At 33.0% G+C, this 17,908-nt stretch overlaps 4 protein-coding genes across 5 annotated transcripts; 2 read left to right on the top strand and 2 right to left on the bottom strand.

Moving 5' to 3' along the window:
- Positions 1 to 3,041: 3,041 nt before the first annotated feature.
- LOC137828396 (aluminum-activated malate transporter 14-like) lies at positions 3,042 to 6,715 on the top strand. The gene is made up of 6 exons (XM_068634955.1): positions 3,042 to 3,357; positions 3,473 to 3,613; positions 4,263 to 4,541; positions 5,687 to 5,796; positions 5,954 to 6,100; positions 6,189 to 6,715. Exons 1-6 carry the CDS (start codon positions 3,060 to 3,062, stop codon positions 6,516 to 6,518), a joined length of 1,305 nt encoding a protein of 434 aa, XP_068491056.1. The 5' UTR covers positions 3,042 to 3,059; the 3' UTR covers positions 6,519 to 6,715.
- Positions 6,716 to 10,604: 3,889 nt separating this feature from the next.
- Positions 10,605 to 11,006, top strand: LOC137829370 (antifungal protein ginkbilobin-like protein). Its single transcript, XM_068636175.1, has one exon. It carries the CDS (start codon positions 10,605 to 10,607, stop codon positions 11,004 to 11,006), a length of 402 nt encoding a protein of 133 aa, XP_068492276.1.
- A 595-nt stretch (positions 11,007 to 11,601) lies between these two features.
- LOC137829701 (F-box protein At2g27310-like) lies at positions 11,602 to 14,696 on the bottom strand. 2 transcript variants are annotated; one of them, XM_068636584.1, is made up of 2 exons: positions 14,338 to 14,696; positions 11,602 to 12,872 (listed from the first exon to the last, which is right to left on the bottom strand). In XM_068636584.1, the coding sequence occupies exon 2, from the start codon at positions 12,854 to 12,856 to the stop codon at positions 11,735 to 11,737; it is 1,122 nt and encodes a 373-aa protein (XP_068492685.1). In that variant the 5' UTR covers positions 12,857 to 12,872; positions 14,338 to 14,696; the 3' UTR covers positions 11,602 to 11,734. The 2 variants fall into 2 exon arrangements, with proteins under 2 accessions (XP_068492685.1, XP_068492686.1); XM_068636585.1 differs by having other exon boundaries at positions 11,602 to 12,849; positions 14,338 to 14,615.
- Positions 14,697 to 15,345: 649 nt separating this feature from the next.
- LOC137829695 (probable aspartic proteinase GIP2) lies at positions 15,346 to 17,495 on the bottom strand. Its single transcript, XM_068636577.1, has one exon. The coding sequence runs from the start codon at positions 16,813 to 16,815 to the stop codon at positions 15,508 to 15,510; it is 1,308 nt and encodes a 435-aa protein (XP_068492678.1). The 5' UTR covers positions 16,816 to 17,495; the 3' UTR covers positions 15,346 to 15,507.
- Positions 17,496 to 17,908: the final 413 nt, after the last annotated feature.

The following is a 17,908-nucleotide window of genomic DNA, read 5'->3' as shown; positions in this document are numbered from 1 at the left end:
CGAGCATTTGTTGGGTTTATCAGGCCACCCGCCATCGGGCTATTATCGGACCACCCATAACATATATCTCCACGCACGAGTTGGTAGCCTCGGCGTGAGGGGGTGTGTTGGAAATCCCACATCAACTAGAGATAAGGACATTTCATAATATAAATGGGTGCAAACCTCACTCCCATGAGCCGGTTTTATGAGGTTGAGTTAGGCTTAAAACCCACTTCTTAACATGGTATCAGAGCCATTTTCGAGCCTATCCTAGCGAGCATTTGTTGGGTTTATCAGGCCACCCGCCATCGGGCCATTATCGGACCACCCATAACATATATCTCCACGCACGAGTTGGTAGCCTCGGCGTGAGGGGGTGTGTTGGAAATCTCACATCGACTAGAGATAAGGACATTTCATAATATAAATGGGTGCAAACCTCACCCCCATGAGCCGGTTTTATGAGGTTGAGTTAGGCTTCTTCCATGTTTAGATAGACATTCATAAGCGGAGTTCACAGAGAAACACCCCGCCTCCTCATTCCTCCACACTTGAACATCCTTCTCTTCTTTAAGCAAGGTTGTCGTGGATATGTGCACTTCAAGCAAGTCTCTCCACCACCACGATTGAAGTTTGACCGGTGTTTGTACTTCCGAGCCATACTTCGAGTCTAGCAAATCCTTAGTGTTAGTTTTTTTAACCAATAATTTTACTTGAGATTTTATTCTATATAAAAATATTCCATGATGTTTGAATTTTAATTTTATGATTATTATTGTAAAAACTAGTAAATGAATCTATTGAAAATTACTATTATACGACTTTTTAACATTCGTTTGGTAGGCAAAAAAGTGGAATTGGATTTGCTAGGATGAAAAAGTGTTATTTTCTTCTTGCACTATTTCATACATTTTTATTATAACAATGACATCATTAAGAAGGGGTGAGGAGCTTTAGGTGTAACTAATCACTGGATTTTGGAAAAAAATCGAATTTGTAAGGATGTTTTAGGTTCAGCTAAATGTCAAAGAGAAAAAGAATTACTTTTTTTTATTCTATTAAAGGTTTCGCAATATTGTAATTCACATTGTATGATTGAAAAAAATAAACAAAAGAAAGAAAAACTCAATCTATCCACTAAATATATTTCACTCAATTTAAAGAAAAAAAAATATGAAAAAAAAACGTGTTTTGAAAGACTAAATTATCTTTTCTTTCAAATACTTCTTTATTTTATTAATACATTTTTCTTATTATATTTTTATTTTGTTGTAGAAGACATTGTATTGACTTTTTTTAAAATTTAGATGATGAAAAATGAATATTTTAATTTTGAAGTTAAGAAGTTATATGTATTATGAAAGTAATATTCTTTATGTATATAAAAAAATATTTTTTTTCAAATATATCTTTCATTTTTCTCTCAGCTTTTTTAGTCGAATAATTATATTTTCTAGATCTAATTTTTCAGTCTTGAATATGAACAAGAATAATTTAAGGTTAATCCATCATATTTTCAATTAGAATTTTTTTTCTTTCAAAGTTTGAGTTTTATATATTATTTTGTATATAAATAATATTAACTTTGTGCATGAATGTGTAGTCTCTAGATTATTCTGATATTATATTAAGAAGTTGACTTTAAGCTTAATTCAACCTCATAAAATTGACTTATAAAGTGAGGTTTGCACCCACTTATATAATATGAAATGTCCTTAACTCTAGTCGATGTGGGATCTCCAACACCCCGTCACGTCGAGGCTATAAACTCATGCGTGAGACTATATATTATGGGTGGTCTGATAATGACCCGATAGCGGGTGACCCGATAAACCCCACAAACTCTCATCAAGATAGGCTTTAAATGATTATGATATCATATTAAGATAGTCTAACTCAACCTCATAGCTTATAAGGCGTGTGTGTGTGTGAGAGAGTATTTACATACATTTACAAAAGTTAGGAAAAATAATCACTACAAGAAAATCATTAGATAGTAGTCAAATTTAGAGACAACAAATAATCAGTCACTATATTGATTAAATTTGGTATTAATTTAGATTCTAAAAAATTATTAGTATCTAATATGGTTTCTATTATTAATAAAATATTATAAAATTGTTTTTAAATTGGTATCTAAATTAGTTACCAAAGTGTTAGCTACTAATATTTTAGATTCTAAATTAGTCTCTAAAAGACTAATAGAAACTAATTAGAATATAAGTAGTTGGTAGCTAAAACCTTAGTAGCTAATAGTTAGATATCAATTTTAAAACTACTTTATATATTTTTATTAATAATAGAAACTACTTCAGATATGAATAATGTTTTAGCTTATAAAATTGTCTCTAATGTAATTAATATAATAACTAATTATTTTGGTCTCTACAATTAATTTTTATTTAATAATTTCCTTGTAATATAGTAACTAATTATTTTGGTCTCTACAATTAATTTTTATTTAATAATTTTCTTGTAATGAATAAAGATGTTCTAGTCTCTAAGAAGAATTATTGTATTTTAAAATATTTGTTTTTTAATAGTCTCTCCATTTATAGGTTTGAAAAAAATATCAAGTAAATTTTGTAATTAGTTTTATTCAAATGAATAATTTCATCTTAAGAACATCCTTCGATTAATTAAAATTTTCATTTTTTTAATATCAAGTTTAATAAATGATATTTTGAAAAATACTTATAGATATAATTAGTAAAATTAAATGTTTTAAACAGAACAAAAATTGGTTATTTAGTTAGAAAATATATTTGAGTTTTGGAGAGAGGGTCTTTAACATCTGTCAGTATAAAAAAGTAAGGGATTGAATATGGTAAACCGTGTGAGAACCGTGTTTGGCTGAAGTTCAGTTCAGTGCACTATGCTTAGTAATAAAAAAATGGTTAGTGCACTAAGATGTTCGCCATACTTTTCATTTTCTTAGTCATTTTTTCAGGGAAGAATGCAATTGGACCAGCACGATATCCACAATTTGGTTCCATGTATGCTTGTTGCATGCTATAAATATGATCGTAGAAAACCCTTCTAGTATAGCCGCTGAATAATCAAAAGGGTACAAAACAATGGAATCAACTCATGTAATATCCATTACAAATGGTGAAGACAATGTTGCTCCAAGGAAGAATACTAAAGCGTTTAAATTTTCACTTCCACCCCTTTTTTCTCGTCTTACAGAAAACAAAATCCATTTCTGGGATAAACAAAAGAAAGACGCTAAAAAAATTATCCACAGCATCAAAGTTGGAATCTCCCTTGTTTTGATTTCACTTCTGTATCTCTTGGATCCTCTTTACGAGCAAGTTGGAGAAAATGCTATGTGGGCTATTATGACTGTGGTCGTCACCTTCGAATTTTCTGCAGGTACACTTTCATCAGTAACACAGATTAATATAGCTTCAACTGTTACTCCTTATTGCCATGACTTTGTAACTTAGTTGAAGCAATATACACATAAACTAAATTTATTAACATGCAGGAGCTACTCTAGGCAAAGGTTTAAATCGCGGGATCGGAACTATATTAGGAGGTGGACTGGGTTGCATAGCAGCAGTTTTGGCTCAAAATCTTGGTGGAGTTGCCAACTCGATTCTGATTGGTGCTTCTGTGTTTATCTTTGGTAAGTTTCTAACATAAAACCTCTCAACTGTTGGTTTATTATTCTCAAATTGTTGTTACAGTTTTACGTTTAATCTATGAAGCTCGAACACTAGTATGACACATGTAAGATACGTATTCATGAAGCGTTCAATTTAAAAAGTATTTGTTAGATTTCTGACAATTTTAGTATGATTTTAACATAAATTTAAAAAGTAAAAATACATTAATTTTCTCAAAATTCAAATTTTATTGTATAAATTGTTATTATGATTATAAAAATAAGAAACAAATTCTTGTGAACCACTCATAAAAAAAATATCTTTCTGCTCCAAAAAATAATCTGAAACATATTTGTGCACATAAATTTTTATTGTCAATTTATATAATTCATAATTATATAATATATAGATTCGTGTTTCCGTGTCCTACATTTTAAAGATTTTACATATCTTTGTATCCGTGTCCTATGATTGTTTTGTTACGTAGCGTTTAATAAGAACAATGGTAAAAAGTTTCAGATAAATGCAGCTGCAATTGCATTAAGCGTAGATAGATTTTCCTGAGTCTTCTATACGTGGCTATAGTTTTGCTGCCTGAAGTTGATTTGGATCAATATTTAATTATAAAGTGATTAGCTTTAAGCAGTTAGTGACAAAGTCTAATTTCAGGAACAATTGCTACATATTTTCGACTATTTCCCAGCGTGAAGATGAGATACGATTACGGAGTGATGATTTTTATTCTCACTTTTAATTTGGTTGTGGTGTCTGGTGTGCGCACTGAAGATCAGAAAGTTTGGGAAATTGCACGTGAACGCCTTTTAACAATTGTGATGGGTTTTGTTGTGTGCATTTGTGTGAGCTTGTTGATCTTCCCCTTGTGGGCCAGTGATGAACTTCATGATTCCATTGTCTCAAGATTCCAACACCTTGCCAATTCATTACAAGGTAGCAGAGGTTTAGTTTCTTCTTTTTATAGTACAGTACTTAATTTTCTGACTCAATTTCAATAACTATCATATATACTAACTTTGGAACTACTAGAATATTGGCAAAACATAATTGTTATGGAATGTTCATGGTATGATGAAAAAAGTGAGAAAATAAAAAATGGAAAAAAAGAAAAAGGATTGAAATACAAACTTAGAAAATAAAATTATTTGGATGAGTGAAAGAAATAAAAAATAAAATATTGATATTTTATTTGTATTAAATATTTTTGTTTTTATTTTATTTTTTAATCTAGTTTTTCAATCAATTTATTATTATTACATTAAAAAAAAGTTACAACTCACTTTATTTTACACTCAACTTATTATAACTTGCAATACTATTATTTTAATATTTTTTACATTATTTAATTACAATTTTAATGTATTCATTTGTATATAACTCTTTGAGTCATTAAAGAATAATTTTCTAATAAAAAAAACTTATAATTGATTGAGTCAGAAAAAATTGTATAAAATTATCTAATATTTTATACACATTTAATTATGTATATATACTTCTTAAGTAAATATTCACTCCTCAGTGTGCAATTTTTTTGGTTTTATGTAAATCATTTTAAATTCCTTAAAATAGATAACATGTTATTGTTATTTGTAATTACCAAACTCATATTGACAAAACCTTTTTAGTTCTATTTATATAAAAAGTTTAATGTATATTCCTCTTAAAAACAAATTATCAAGTAACTATAATTATTTTCCTAACATTATATATTACCCTCCAGCACATATCCGCTTTTTAATGCATAAAAGTTCAGTTTAATGATTTGGCACCCAAACTTTATTGATACAAGATCACATGAAATTAATTCTTTATTGTACATGCCCATGACATATTGTCTTTTATATAAAACTATTATTCTTTTTTATGTGGTGGGACTTATTGCCAAAACCCCACCAATTATTTATTTATTTTTTCCATTTCATTTTCATCTTTTTTTTTTCATCATATTAATTATATTATATTTTTTTTCCATATAATTTTTTCTGTCCATCCCCTCTCTTCACCCTAATTCCTCCCATTTTGAAAGTGACGTCTATAATAGCTTAATTAAGATGCAAGTGTTGTGATTTGTAAAATAGGGTGCATGGAGGAATATGTCAAATTTGCTAGTAAAAAAGAAAATAAGTCTGGTGCTAGCTTCAGTGTTTGCAAATCGTTGTTGGACTCCAAATCAAAGGATGAGGTTCTGGTACGTATTACGTTTAGATTCTGAAAGCATTTTATATAAACTGAGAATATCTTTCTGAAACTCTGATTGCATGTATATTTTTATCTAGTGTTGTGTAATTTTTATCGAGAAAAAGTAGTGATACAAGTGAATAATGAAAATATATGAGGTGTTTCAGGCAAATTTTGCAAAATGGGAACCCTGCAGGCATGGAAAATTTGGATTTTTCTATCCTTGGGAGAAGTACCTAAAGATTGGAGAGGTTCTTCGAGAACTGGCTGCAATAACTCTTGCTTTGGGAGGTTGCCTCCAATCCTCAGAAACGGTAGGTATTTAGAAATCTGTGAACTACTTTTGCACCCACCTTGGGTCCATAATAACGTTATTTTGGGTTGAAATGGTTCATTGGTTAGGCCATGAAAGTGGAACCAGTGAGTCAAAGTATCCAAATGGAATCGTCTGAAGCAATTGGGTCAGGAATTGTGTGGATTCTGCGAGAACTTGAGGAGAGCATGGAGAAAAAGAGGAAATGTGAGGCTCACATATCAGAAAAGTTGAAGACGGTGAGAGAAGAGATAAGCTTGGTAATTTCCACGTCGAAAATGGCAGCAATTGATAACATGGATGCACTTGCAGTAGCTAGCTTTGTGTTCTTACTGAAGAAAGTGGTGGAGAAGGTCGAAGAACTTACCAAAGAGGTGGAGCAACTAGGAGACCTTGCTGGTTTTCGTGCTCAAACTTAGTCTAGAAGCTATGTACATGCACATAAAGTTTTTTTAACCAATTTTTGGCTCACCACATTTTAAACGAAGGAGATTCAAAACCAAAATTTTATAATATCTATCTTTTATGTTTTTTTATTTCCACTGAATTAGCAATAACTAGAGTGTTATGTAGCCCTAATAATTCCTGTATCAAGTTTCTTTCAGTCTCACATTCGTAAATCTTAAAAACTGTCTTATTAAAAAGTGTTAGACCATGTTTACCAATTTTTAATTTTCTGAATTATTTTTTAGTTTGGTGATTGAGTTCTTATACTTTTTAAAAAATAATCGGTGTCATTAATAAATTAATTGATGGTTAATTAATACTTGAATAATATACTTTTTACTTAATGAGCTAAAATAACTCTTTAAATTCAGTAAGTAAAACGACCTTTTGTGAGCCTATGACTCTTTATTCCTTTTGACAGGATGAAGTGAATGCATTTTTTCTTTTTACTCAACATAATGAATGTAAAAATTATAAAAGATAAAACAACTTAATGTTTTTATGAAATTATGTATTTAGTTTAAATATTTTTTTATAAAATTATTATATATTATTTTTTGTTCCCACTAAAACAAATGGATCCGTTTCGTCAAATTTTAGTTAAGTGCCGATGAACAGAGTCATGAGACATTCACGTCCACGTAAAATAAAGTTTAAATGGCCGGCAACAAGCAGACAACAGTTATCTTATTGGCTTTATTTGAATTAAAAAATTTGACTTTTGCTGATAATTTTTGTTTAACTTTTATATAATGTATACCCTCATATTCAACAATTATACAAAAAAAAAAAAAATCTTCTTAGCCAAAACTACGCTTTATCTTCGTAGTTAAATTCATTACATTTATGGTGAAGTTAGTGAGGAGGGATCAAACTGCTGTAAATTATATAAAAAAAAAAATTACGTTGTCTTTGTTTTGAAAGGTTTAAAAATCTGAATGAAAAAGAGAATAATAATTTGTGAACATTTTTTTTCAATTATGAAAAGCTTTTTAAAAGATAAAATTATAAAACAAAATTAACCACTATGCACATGAGTCCCATATAGACTAATAAGGTCGATCTAGTAAGTTTCCTACAAATAGAAACTAATTTAAACCCTAATAGAAAGCCTTATCCTTTATCTCCTACCTATACCTTCATCAAGTAATCTCTATGTGTTTGAAACAATAACTTAACATCCATTAATGTCATCTTATTATGCTTCTTATCGTCAAATTCTCCACAAACCAAAAATAAGTTATTCGCACATAAACTTTCAAAGTTTTGTACCATTAACTTCATTCAATATATCAAATTTCTTAGTATTTTTTAAGATAGATCAATATAAAACTATATGTATGTACAATATAAAAGAGGGTAATTTTTATAAAAAAATATTAATAAATAATACTATAAAAAAATGTGTTATGAATCTAAGTATAAATTAAAAATTTCAATGTTGAATAAAAAAAATTTGAGTAACATATAAAAAAATTTACGAATACAACAGTTGAAGATGATGTCATATTATTTTATATAGACGATAAGTATCTGTGTTGAGTATTCTATCTCTATTCTATTAACAAAAATTTTCAATAAAAAATTATTAAAAATAATCTATTTATAACTAAAAATTCAAATAACTTGGAAAAAATATAAGGTGAATGGATGAAAAATATAAGCCCAATAGATAAAGTATTCAACAATGAAGTGAACTTCAAAATACACTTCATATAGTACACATCCATATATACACTTTCAAAGTTTTAAGTAATACGGAAACTTTTAGAAGTAACCAGTAAATACCATTTTTGTTCAAAGTTTTAAGTAAATACGGGAAGTTTTAGAAGTAACTAGTAAATACCTCTTTTCCCATACGAGTTAATGCGTATTGAAATTATTAATATTATTGTAATATTTTATTTTAAAAGTTTAAACAGATTTAATTTTACCATAAGTTATAATATAATAGATAAACTAAAAACATGTTATGTGTTGATTAAGGACCTGTAAAAAGACATAATCCAAAATTTTGGAAAGGTGTCCATAAAAGAAAGAAGTCACTTAAGTAATGGATTACCTTACTTTTGTTATATTGATGGTAGATGAAAACGGGATAGTGTTTGTTGGGTTGAATTCACTTCTTAAGGAGGCCCAGTCCAATATTAATCTTTAAGATTTTTTTTTTTAATAGAGTGATGGTGTAGAAATAGAAAAAAAGAGTAAAGATAAAAAGTTTCTCCAGAAACTTCCATTCTCCACCGACGCTTTGTTCATCGTTGGATCGGGCTGAAATTTTTTCAGTAGGTTCATACTTTGTATGACTTCAATCTGACCGTTCGGATTTTTCAAAAGTTGTTTGAGAAGAGAAAAATTCATCTCACATTGCAGCAGCGTAGCGTTTTCAGCGTTTCTATTGAGGACAAAAATTTTCGAATTGCTGCTGCTGTTTCGTCCACCGCTGGATCGGGCTGAAAATTTTTCAGCAGATTCATATCTCGTGGTGCTTCAATTGGACCGTTCGGATTGTTCAAAGGTCACCGGAACAGTGACATATAGGCCGCATACAGTAGCTGTAGTTTTGTGAATTTTTCAGGTTTCTTTTGTTCTTTGTTTCATCTATGTTGTATTACTATTTGGCTGGTTATTGAGCACAATTTGTGTTGTGATTTGAGACTCTCTTGTAACCATAACTTTGATCATAGTGGAGTTTGATTGCTTGTGCCCGTGCTTTTTACTTGTTAAAATTCGTGTGTCTTCCTGAATTTGTGTGTCCATTGCATAATAATTTCCCCAACTTGCAAGAATATGTGAGTAGCAATAACAAATAATGACAGCAACAAAAACACAGGAAAACACGTAAATTTTAACGTGGAAAACCTTATCAATGTGAGAAGTAAAATCCACGGGTCAGTCAATCAAACACTACTATGATCAAAGTTATGGTTACAAGAGAGTCTCAAATCACAGCACACAAATTGTGCTTGATAACCAGCCAAATAGCAATACAACAGAGATGAAACAAAGAACAATAAACCTGAAAAATTCATAAACTGCAGCTACGGTATGCGGCCTATATGTCACTGTTCCGGTGACTTTTGAACAATCCTAACGGTCCAATTAAAGCACCACGAGGTATGAACCTGCTGACAAAATTTCAGCCCGATCCAACAGTGGACGAAACAGCAGCAGGTATCTGAAAAGTTTCATCCTCAATAGAAACGCTGAGAACGCTGCTTCAGTGTGAGATGAATTTCTCTCTTCTCAAACAACAACTTCTGCAAGATCCGAACGGTCAGATTGAAGTCACACAAAGTATGAACCTGTTGACAAAATTTAAGCTCGATCCAACGGTGAACAAAGCGTTGGTGACGACCGGAAGTTGCTAAGCGAAATTTTCTCTCTTTATTCTTTTCTCTTTCTGTCTTTTCTGCTGACAGATGTCTCTTTGTTCGAAAAAACCCTAAAGGTTAATATTGGACTAGGCCTCCACATAGGAAGTGAGCCCAACCCAACATATTACTCTTGTTGAGATATTATTTTTATTGTGTTGAATTTTCGAGTATTAATTATTTTCAAGCCATTATAAAAGCTTCTCTTACCTTATGCGTAAATTAATGATGCTTAAAAAATTTATTTTGTTTGTTTAAGAGATTAATAGTCAATAATCAACAATTAGTTTGTCAATCATAGTACTGATCGAGATTTCGAGACGGTAAGAGTTGAAAAAAGTTTAACTCAATTTAATTAAGAATATAAAATTTCATATTCTTTAATTGAATTTTAAGTTTAAGTTAAATTTATAAGATTTTTAGTTAAATATATTACAATCTTTTTTTAATAATGAGATCTCCAATCGAACGAAAGAAATATAAGAAAAACAGGACAATGAGTCGAATTCCGAGAAAGGATTATTAAGTACTTACTATTGAATATGGGAACGAGAATGAAGACAAAACACGCGAACTGCAACTTGATCAGAAGAGAAATTAGAAATAAATTGGTGAAGAAGACTCAAACCTACTCACAAAATATAAAGTGTGTCGTTGAAATTAATCGAAGGGCATAATATTAAGATGGGCATTTGTTCAAAAATTGCAGCGGCTACGATTGTTTTGCTGTGCCTGTGGAGTGTTGCTGACAGTGTTCTCAACACCAACATCACTACCATTCTGTGCAACGTTGGTGGGTACACCTCAGGTGATCCTTTTGCTGTCAGTTTATCATATGTTGTTGGAGAATTGGAGACAGACACTCCAACGCAGAAAAATTACGATTACTACAATATTTCTCCATATCCTAATTCCTTTGCCTACGGACATGCTGCTTGCAACCTAAATCTCACAACCTCTGACTGCAAAACCTGCCTTGGTGTTGCTAAAACAGCTATGTTCAACGCATGTCCCAAACGTATAGGAGCTCGCTCGGTGCTGCATGATTGTACAATCAGGTATGAGCAGTACCCATTTGACGATTAGAGATACAGAACTGTTGGAGCTTTGCTTTCATGTTTCCACCACAACCCTTTGTAACCAATAAATCTCTTTGTGTACCTCAAATATCCTTAGTAATGAAATCAAATACTATCTATTCTATTCGTTCATGGTCTTAACTCTCATTTTGATTTCAATTTGCTTATGTATCTTTGGGTTATGATTAATTTACTTAATGTCGAAGGCTAACTTAGTTACAAGCACAAATGTAAAGCTTCAATAACTTAATTTGATATGAAATATATATTTTTAGCATATATCAAGAAAAGGTCAAGTAAGATAAGTTTATATTCCTGCATTAATTAGTATGACAGAAGATAAACATTTGAACAAGTGTTAGATGACATAAACATATGATTAAGTTTATTCGGGAAGTTACACAAGAAAGTAGCTAAGATAATGATTTATTTTGGAGAAGATTATATCTAAGTACGTAAATTGGTAGGTAAAGTGAATAAATTCTCATACAAATTAAAACAAGTTACGTATTTCAAATTTTGAAGAACATAGTGAAAGAGTTTCCAACAGTCAAACATTTTGGTAATACCAGCTCCCGCTGATACTCTCAATTTGCAAAAGGTTCGAACCAAGAAGCTGTCATTGCTTAGTTTCTTTATTTGGAATGTTATGTTACATAAGAGGAGTGTGCCAAGTTGATAATGTGCTAGATCAACATTAGCTTATTTCAGTAAAATGAGCAATGTCTTACCACATCACAAAACATAGTACCAGAATGTCATTACAGCAACAATGCTACTTAGAATACAAATTGTATCAATCCTACTTTCGTTTCTAATCTTCTCCTCTTTTAACTTATTTTGAACTTTTGAGTATGCAAGACAAGATTCGTGTACTTCACTATAATTTTTACTTCTTCGACAACTAAGTGCTTTCTTAAGAATAAGCAAACTGTTCTTCCCATTAACATGGGCACCTTCCATGTCTTCCAACTGCATACTCAGCTCTGTTGATCTAAGAGTTGTTTGAACCCCCTCTTGTTCAGTGTGAACCACTCTAAACTTCATAATGAGGATGCACTGCACTACTTGAGAAGGAAGAACGTCCTTGGCAGAGAGAACAGATCCAAAACGGAAGATAAAATCCTTATCTGTTGGCCAATGTCTTTGCCCATCTAGAGGGCTCCAGCTAGCAAGATTAGCAGATTGCTTAATTTTCTTGTTTACTATGATCCAACTAAGCAAGAGACTATCACGAAGTTCCCGCCATAGCTTCCCATCTTTCTTTTCCCTTTCCATAGATGTAAGTGGTGGCAGTCCATCAGAAACAGAAAGGGTAACCACACCATCATTATTATCATCTCTATCAGCACAACTGAAAAGATCAATCCGAAATGGACAGTTGTAGAACCACCCATTATAGCCATTTGCATTTGGAATTCCCCATAGAACTTTGGAGCAGATTGGTTTCTCCTTAAACTTAATATCCACAATGGAAATAAAATCGGATGGAGAGATGCTTTCCAATTCATTCATTTCCCCATAATATTCAGCCTCAGTCCAATCATCAGGGTACTCAAGATAGCTGTTCCATTGATACTCTCCAACCTCCTTGATAACAATAAGAGGAAAACAATCTGCACAGAATTTTCTGAATCCACCAATAAAAGATATTAACATTTTGACATCTTCCCTGTTTGTTGAAGGCCATATAGACGAACACACATTTTCCCATAAAATCTCCTCTTTTGAGATGGAACAAAATGATGCACAAGTGCAAGCTGCACAAGCCAACGTAGGGCCGTCAAGACGTCGTAATATATCATAGAAGAGATCGTTACTCAACGAGGCAATACTCTCAGCAGGAGCAACTGCCATAACAATAATCCTGTGACTGTCAAAGAACATAATTCAAATCAAAATAACTAACACAGAAATGTGGAAAAAACAAGTTAGCCTTTTGAATACATTAGTCAATAATGGAGAATACAATTAATGTTTTGGTAACATGGCAATCTCAATTCTGTAAAAGCTATTGCCTAATATAGTGTTCATGAGGACCAACGAAAACCAGTTAGTTTATCAGTGCCAACCACCAAAATCAACAACTACTCTATCCAAACTCCATCGACGACTACAAGATACCATAAACTTGTCATATTAAAATTAGCTACTACTTCAATTTTAATTTAAAGGAAAACATCAGTACGGTGATATTGTGGGAGAGTAATTGATCTGCTGAAGTTTCTAAAAGTAATAAAATTTCAGTAATCTAAGAAACTTAATTGCGAATTAAAAGGTTGGAATTCAAAATAAATCTGAGCTTTCCTGGACATAATAAGGCATGTTGTATCAATACACCCTGTAACATAGGAAGAATTGTAGATCTTGCTATTGTCAATAACTAATAACGTTTCTTTTAGATACTCCAGCACACAACATCCAAAGGAATGTAAACTAGTGACAGATACTACTTCAAAGCCTGCAAGAAATACTGCAAGGGGAGCTTGCTATTTAAGTGTCTATTATTGACTAGTAAAGCCATAAGTCTATTGTAGAACTTGTGAAGATAACATCAGCACTGAATTAATTCTTGAGAAAGTAAACTAGTAATAGAAAAGTAGCACAGGTACTATATCCCTTTTAATAAACATTCTCTTCTCATCATATATTGTAGAGAGTATAACATATCATTCAATACTACGCAGGCAGGCAGTCAAGGTAAACCACTTGGAAGCACTGAAATTCATTCTTTGGACCAGATGCTTCGTCATGATAGTACATTACTAGTACAGAGTATAAATAACATACTAAGCACCGTAAATTACAAGAGGAAAACTCTTTGATATCCTAAATAGCCGCAGATCAGCATTCCGTTCCGCCTATTTAGCACCAAAAGTGCAACACCAAAGTTTTATCCGTAAGAAAACCATCAAGCTAACTATATGTCTGAGCTACATTTAATACATTAAGTTTAGAAAGTAATTTTTACAGCGCATTTTGTTTTCCTCTGGACTCTATAAACTACTCCTCGAATGAAAGTTCTGAAAGACAAGCATCTAACCAATGAGTCTTAACCATTGACGAAACACGCACTTAGAAAATAACCTGCAACCCTTTATATGACTGCAGAATACCCTTTTACTTTAACTGTTCAACATTACAAATTGATCAACAACAGGACTCCCTCCTAATAAACACAAAACATAAACAACAAATAAAGATATGCGAAGTAAACAGAAATGCAGTCAAATCCAGAATGTAAAAATTACTACGATATGTAGAAAATAACAGAAGTGCTAATATCTAACTAAGCATACCAAAATTACAAGGACGAAATATGGGTTGTCAGTAGTCACCTTAAATATCCCACATGAGTGATGATCAACGAAAGAAGCTTCTAAGAACAGAAAAAGCGAGACAAGAACAAATGGGGCAGGGGAAATATTACAGAAGAGACAGAAAAAAAAACTGATTTTGAAGAAAATCCAGATGAAATTACTAGGATTTGGACAATTAATAATGTAAGAAGATTGGTTTAAGGGTCACAATCCATTGGCTTTGGGGTACTGTTCTTGTGTTGTTCTGGTTCTTAGTTGTTCTCAACTAATCCTTGAAATGACAGGAGCAACAGCACGAGAGGTCAACGATTTCCTACTCAACTCTTGAGGTGAACGCCATGCACTGCCCCTTCCATTCACCACAAAGATTTTGCCACGTCCCAAAACCACTTTTAGCAAAAAGAATCTTGTAAACGCAAGTTGTCACTGTTCATTTTAGGTGTACACGAAATCATCAAGGGGACCATTAATTATTCGATTGATTAAATTTGAATTTTACGGATTAAATATTTCTTTTTTTTGGAAATCAGCTTTTATCTTTAATCTAAATTTTAAACCAGATTACTTAGTATTAGATATGCTTCAAAAATGGGCTTTTGGGAAATCAGTTTTGGTGGGTTGACTTTTCTTTACCTTGAGTTGAATGGGGTTTAGTTTTGGGGGATTCTTCATTTTCCAAAGTGGAGATAAGAAGGGTGGTCGAAAGTTGGATCTTTTAATCTGGGGTTGCCGATTATAACTCATGCATTCTTTTATTAAGAAAAAATTGTATAATTCATTTCTCACTGTGACTTTGCTTAAGTTTTTTTTTCTATGAACTATTGTTGTGATTAATATGAAAAAGGGATGGTGTTTTAAAATCCTTAACAAATTTATTTAATATAATACTTAATGCTACTAATCTAAAAAAATTAAGATCAAGGGAAACTATAAACACTCATCATTAAATTATTAAATAAAGCAAAACTATAAATGATGCATGGTGATAAAAGACAGAGAGGCGTGGAGTGGAGGTTTCCCACACTCTTACTCAGTAAAAAAATATATATAAAATGTTCGAAGTTATAGTATGATAGGGGAAACCATACAATTGTATAACGCATGTGTTTACACGTAACTATGCAGACTCAAGTTACACAGCTAGCATTTATTATTTTTATTTTTGCATTTATTATCGAAAAGTTCCTTCTAGAGAGTAGAGGTAAAGTTGAAGTTTGCGCACGTAGTTCGGCTTCCAAAGAGCAAAGAACTGAAACCCAATCTTGAAGTGGCCAAATCGAACTGCAAGAGATTATTCTCAAGTTGATACCCACCAATCACAATCGAAGTCCTCAGCTTTTCACCACCATTCACAAACCCCAGACAAAGTATCTCATCATCGTTCACACTCACCACCGAGTTCGCTCCGAAAATCCTCCAGATCTTCTGGTTCTGCAGAAGAAGCTCAATGGTTGGCACCGACGCCCCTAATCGCGTGGCCAACACGTTCTCACTGCTGAAACACACTTCAAACGGTGCCACACCAGCCACCCTCGTTATATTCCTCGCAGCAGACGCTTTTACAAAAGCCTCCGTCACTGCTTTGAAGATCGAAGCCTCCAACACAGTGTAAGGGTTAACGGAACTGATCTTCGTTCCGCCAACGCCGTCGCTGTTTATGGATAACAAAGTCGTGTTAACGAGCACAACCTTTTCGTCGATTCTGATGGATTTCACGCCGATGAAATACTCGGCGGAGGGTTCTCCCTGGGAGAAAGCGGAAGCGGTGCTGACGGGGTTGATCAACAGAGGGGTGAAGGTGAGTAACTGAGAGGCGTCAACGTTGGGGAGAAGAACGTAAGGGCCGTCGCCGAAGAAAACGACACCTTTTGAGGAGGAGAGACAGACGGCGAACTTCCTGTGGAAGCTAAACGCTGAAGCGAACTGTGAGGGAAGAGCTATTTTCGTTCTACCGAGACCGGCCATGCCGGAGACTCCAGTGGCGAGTCCTTGGAGTAAGAAGGTGGGGGCGCAGGAGAAGAGGAAGCGGGAAACGGTGACGTTTCGTCCCGGGTTGAAGCCGTTGGTGGATTGGACGGAGACGGTATCTTCAGCGAGCTCGCCGACGGTAGCGGTGTGGGTGATGGTGTTGTCCGGCGTGAGGCCGCACGTGTTGTTGTTGCAGCCGGGTCTGGGGGCAGAAAAGCAGTCCCCGCAGCTGGTGGCTCCGGCAAGGGAGCACTGAGCGGAGCGGCACCGTGCAGGGCGGTAAGTGGAGGAGACGTAGTTGGTCTGGCAACCGACCCAGAGGAATTGGCCTCCGATGTCAAGCACAAGGTTTAATGGGACAAGAGGAGTTCTTTGGTTGATTTGAGTTACGTATTGGAGAGTTGATGCGTGTTTTGTAACGGGGACAACAAGGGCTTTGGGCCTGAAAGATTGCTGAGCGAAAGAGGGTGCAATGAAGAAAAGTTGGAAGAGGGTGATGAGAAGCAGAAAGTTGAAAGATTTATCCATGGCTGTGTATGAGAATTAAAACAGAAATGAAGTTTGAAGAGATGGTGTAGAGGTATCTGTATTTATATGTGAGTGGCAGTTGCCACCTTTGATTGGTTTATGCGGTGCAGTAAGCCAAAGACAACTCACGTATTAGCTTGGTCAAACAAGACTGTCTCAATCTAACGTTTTGACAATGGTACAAACATAATTGGTAATTGCTAAAACCATACTTAAGTTTAATATAATTTTATAGTGAGGATGGTTTAGTTTTAATCTCTGTTCTTATGTTCTAATCCTTACATGTTTATAATGTGCTTGCAATAAAAGTCAGCTGCCATGAAACTGAAGTTAGCCAACTGTTTATAGAGCTCCCAGTTTTAAGATAGTGGTTCCTTTCTGTAGACCACTATCTAGAACTAGAACACGCTTGTTTACTTGATTTATTTTGGAAGAAAATGATTGTTTCAAGGCCAAATTCATGAAGAATAGTTTACTACGAGAAGGCAATGAATAGAATAATCCATAAAATAAACAGAACACAGAAACAGAAAACTATAACAAGATACCCAACCATACCTCTTATTAATGTTAATGTTGTTAATAGGCAAACCAAATAGTGAAATTGTGCTATTTGGGATACTTCTCATTCTTGTAATTCTTATGTTAACTTTATATAATAAAGTCTTCTTTGTGTAGTTCTAACATACGAATTTCCTCTGCTCTCTCTTTCTCTTAAAAAGAACTTAGAATTGTACAAAACAAACCACTGCTGATCATTACTTCGATAGTTTTCACATCACTCACCTTAATATAACACTAGTGCTGTAGTCTAATTACATTTATATGATAAATAGTTTCATCAACTATAAATAAACCAGAGCATATCATATATAACCTTAATTTTATAACTTATTTGTCAAAATGGATAAAATTTAAAAAAGTATTAAAATAAATAAGTTGTATCACTTTCACATGTAATTAAATCTTAAATAATATTAAAGTTAGTGTTAAGATAACATAATTTTAATTAAAAACTAATTAAATTGATTGACACAACTTTTTCATATTGAAATTGTGTAAATTAATTTATCTATTTTAATAATTTTTTTAA

This window comes from Phaseolus vulgaris, chromosome 7 (genome assembly GCF_000499845.2).
Source record: "Phaseolus vulgaris cultivar G19833 chromosome 7, P. vulgaris v2.0, whole genome shotgun sequence".
Classification (NCBI taxonomy): Eukaryota; Viridiplantae; Streptophyta; class Magnoliopsida; order Fabales; family Fabaceae; genus Phaseolus; species Phaseolus vulgaris.
This window is presented reverse-complemented; position numbering and strand designations above follow the sequence as displayed.